Source organism: Phalaenopsis equestris, unplaced genomic scaffold, assembly GCF_001263595.1.
Source record: "Phalaenopsis equestris unplaced genomic scaffold, ASM126359v1 Scaffold000071, whole genome shotgun sequence".
Taxonomy (NCBI): Eukaryota; Viridiplantae; Streptophyta; class Magnoliopsida; order Asparagales; family Orchidaceae; genus Phalaenopsis; species Phalaenopsis equestris.
In genome coordinates this window covers 62148-66012 of record NW_018164513.1, presented here as the reverse complement: position 1 = coordinate 66012, position 3865 = coordinate 62148, and the positions used below count along the sequence as shown (strand labels likewise).

The following is a 3865-nucleotide window of genomic DNA, read 5'->3' as shown; positions in this document are numbered from 1 at the left end:
GTGGCGTGATTTCATTGTACTCCGCACGTAACTTTACGTGCGGAGTCGTGATGCAATATTTTCTCCAATGATTCGGGCCGCGTCACACTAAATGAGAATTTTTTTAATTTTTTAGGCAGTGGGACCCACATATCAATTTTTTTAAAATTTATTCGGATGTAATATTTTTTAGTTTGAGGAATAGGTTTTCCACATAGCTGTTACAGGCTTTGTTTGAGACAGCTTATTTGATGTGGTGACGTTTTAAAAACGCACTGGACATGTTTGAGTAAACTACATTTTGACAGCTTATGCGTTTTTAAAATGCTAAAAATAACGTTTTCACACTGCACCTATCTAGATGCAGAGACAGCTTTCTAACAGCGATCTGATTTTTTTTTAAAAAAATAAAAATTTGTAATAGCTACTGAAGAAGTTATTTTTAATCAAGCCAAACAAACACTACCATCACCTGTCACCGTGCTAAAAAAAACCCTAATTACCGCCGTCTTCTTGATTCTCTCCTCCGAGGTTCCTGTCGCTTCTTTAGTTTTGATGTCTTCTGTCTTCCTAAATCCTAACGATGCTGGGGGCAGTTGAGTTCTTGGCGCATTCTCAGGAGATAACCTGATCATCTTTTCGATGAAGCACCGAAGTGAAGTAAGTATCCACCACCTTATGGACAACATTAATGTCTTCTGTCTTCCTAAATCCTAACGATGCTGGCGCCAGTTGAGTTCTTGGCGCATTCTCAGGAGATAACCTGATCATCTTTTCGATGAAGCACCGAAGCGAAGTGAGTATCCACCACCTTATGGACAACATTAATAATGGGTATCAGTTACTCTTCGAGTCAAAGAGATCCTCGCTACCATTCCCACTTCAGAGTCTATTGGCTGTTGCCTTAGGACTAGGATTAGGACTGGCCGGTCTGTGCTGGTCACTGCGTGATGGATATTATTTGTTGCCATGTTCATCCGATCGAAAGGAGTCTTCCAATAAATTTATGGTCACTGTTGCTGGATTGCGGAATATCGGGAACAATTGCTTTCTTAATTGTATATTGCAGGTAACATCTTTTTTAGTGAGCTGCTACTTGTTTGTGTATAAAATACGAATATATGTGAATGGTAAAATATATCACTTTAGTTTCCTTAACTGAGAACGATTGCTTGATTTACTTGTACTTGTGTAAACTAAATACATTCTTATTCATGTGTATGACTATATATGTGAAACTGGGTAATCGTGAGTTTATTACATATCCACTTGTATTTTCTAGTGGGTTGATGTACATTTGTATATCCATAGAGCCCGGTTTAAATAAAAGCCAATTCGATTTAAGGAAACTCAGTAGAAGTGGAGAAATAATGCCAATAAACTTATCAATACAAACATGACTTCACTAGGACTGTGGTAAAGTGACCAAGCGTATAGTGAAATCGCTGGATCACACTTGTTCCAAGGTTTAATTAGGCCTACTTAACCAAAGCACACAGTCTACTTGCCCGACACTCATTCAAATAAGTTGGCGACTTCATCTTGTGAGTCAGTGACTTCATCTAGTGAGTTAATTACTTTCTCTAGTAAGTTGATGACTTCATCTAATAAGTCAGCAACTTCGTGCACTCTTATATAGTTTAGCTACTTGCTTCATGTGTTTTGATTTTGATGTATTATATATATTTATATGTATGTGTATGTATATATATAATTATTATAATAATAGTGACTTTTTCTAGTACTCAAATCTTGATTTGAACTCATAAATCGGTTGTTCCAGGGAATTTCAGACAACAATGTCATTTATATTCAATGCTTGTGCTTTTGGCAACTTAGTTTACTCCAAGAACCTCTCTCTTTAGATTCCTTTTAATTATTTCTCTTTCTATTTTATGTTCTATGTGCCGTGTGAGCATTGTGAGTGAAGCGCTTGTGTTGCTTATGGATAAATTTGGATTTAATATTCTCAGAAGTGTGATTTTGGATTTTTTGTGAGAATCATAAATCAAATACTATGAGAGAGGCATACAAACAAAACGAAGAATGATTTCTAACATTGATAAATTAGAATTTCATCACGAACAAGCAGTTGATGAAGGTGGAAGAAAAAATCTAAAAAGTAACCCAAGAGCATTGAAGTTCAAAATTACTTTAATTGTGGAGTTGTTATAAGGATTTTCAAATTCAGTACTTAAAAAGAAATAAGGAACGCAAAAGCATTAACTTTAATCCTAGTATTAGATGAAACTTTTTTATCCAGATAACAATAAAGAATCCACTCCCTCTCCCCGTTGATTTGAAATGAGGACGTCTCAACTAATGAACCCACATTCAAAGGAGATTTTTAAGGTATGGCCTCCATTGAAGTTCAAAATTTTCTACCTTGAATTTTACAAGACATTAGCACTAAGTTGAAGTACTGCTTATTCTTTACCATTTCCGAGGAATTTCCTCTTAGGTGCTTCTTATGCCTCCCACTATAGAATGTAGCAAATTTGCTGAGTTTATGAAACTATTCGTTACTCAATTTGTAAGTTTCTAGAACTTGAAGAATTTATAGGCCTTTTTGAAAATGCGATGAATTAGATGAATCATTAAGAAACATTATTGTGAGAGTTTAAAGAGAGATGCTAGGGATCAATGACTTATAAATTGTAGTGGCTTAGGCGACTCTTACTCAAGTTCTAATGGATGGGCTTTTTAGATATGCTCTGGATCAACAATCAAGGACATTGGCCTAGTCATTTGCTTTTCAAGGACTTCATCATCATTGAAGAGTATAATAGTGTATCCTTTACTTCATCCTCAAGTTGCCTAGAAGATATCTTAGTAGTGAGAAGTTTTTAGTGATTTCTTAGAGAAAGATAGAAGTGGCCTACTGTTCTCGGGGCTAGAGAAGAGCTATTTTAAACAAATTGTTAATTCCCAATACCCAACCATAACAATAATGAGAGTTTAGTTGTTTGAACTTGGAAGTCATCTTGATAAAGGATATTTTAAAGTTGCCTTTGCCCATCAGAGCTAGAGCTTATGTAAGAAATTCATCAAATTCTTTCTTTTTTCATACCAATTGTGACCTTTTTAGGACGTTTATTGAGTTTGATTTTTTTGGATTTGGTAGAGTAATCATTTCTAACCTCGAGCGATAAAAAAATTTGGCTGCCAAATTGTTATGCTTACCTTTTTTGCCACCAAGTGAAATTTGATTCAACATAGTTTCAAACTTATCATTAAACAAATTCAAAAAATATAATGGTTAAGGTCAAAAGCAACTTGCGAGACCTCATGCCCAACTAGTTTTAGGCTAAATTTGATGTTAATTTCAGCTTTAGAATTATTGGTGCCAACTTAAGTTCCTTTTTTCGGCATCATGTGTGGAGGCCTTGATTTCTATGAGAAAATGATTGGCTAATTTTTTTCCTTTTTCCTTCATGTTGCTTGCAATGATTTTTCTTTTCTTTTCCTTGGCCTTTCTCTTAGCTCTAAGTTCTTTGTCAATATTAAGGCAGTGAGGACAAATTTAACTAGGTTGTTTTTATTGTGAAGCCAAACCAAGAATACACTTTCATTGGTTGAGAAGAGGGGGAGTAGTAGAATAATAGGAATGGGAAACGTAGTAGAAATTGGAATTTAAGTTATTTTAACTTTAGCGAAAGGATTAATACGAGAATGAACTCGACTCTTTAATGTATAGCTTGAGGTTGGATTGGGCTTGTTGGAGTGACAAGTAGGGATGTAAACGAGCAGAGCCTAAGTGAGCCTAATATTTGTTCTTGTTTGGCTCGTTCGAAGTTCTATTGGCTTGAAATAGGTTCGTTGTCAGAATGGCTCATGAGTAAAATGTTCATGTCCAACTCAATTCAAATTCGTTTTTTGGGAAGGG

At 35.3% G+C, this 3865-nt stretch overlaps 1 protein-coding gene across 1 annotated transcript in view; it reads left to right on the top strand.

The window, feature by feature from the left end:
• Nucleotides 1-450: 450 nt before the first annotated feature.
• Nucleotides 451-3865, top strand: part of LOC110019707 (ubiquitin carboxyl-terminal hydrolase 27) — a 35293-nt gene continuing 31878 nt past the window's right edge. Inside the window, 2 exon segments of the mRNA XM_020717492.1 lie at nt 451-639; nt 712-1048. Of these exon segments, the coding sequence (XP_020573151.1) occupies nt 758-1048 (291 nt within the window). The 5' untranslated portion in view covers nt 451-639; nt 712-757.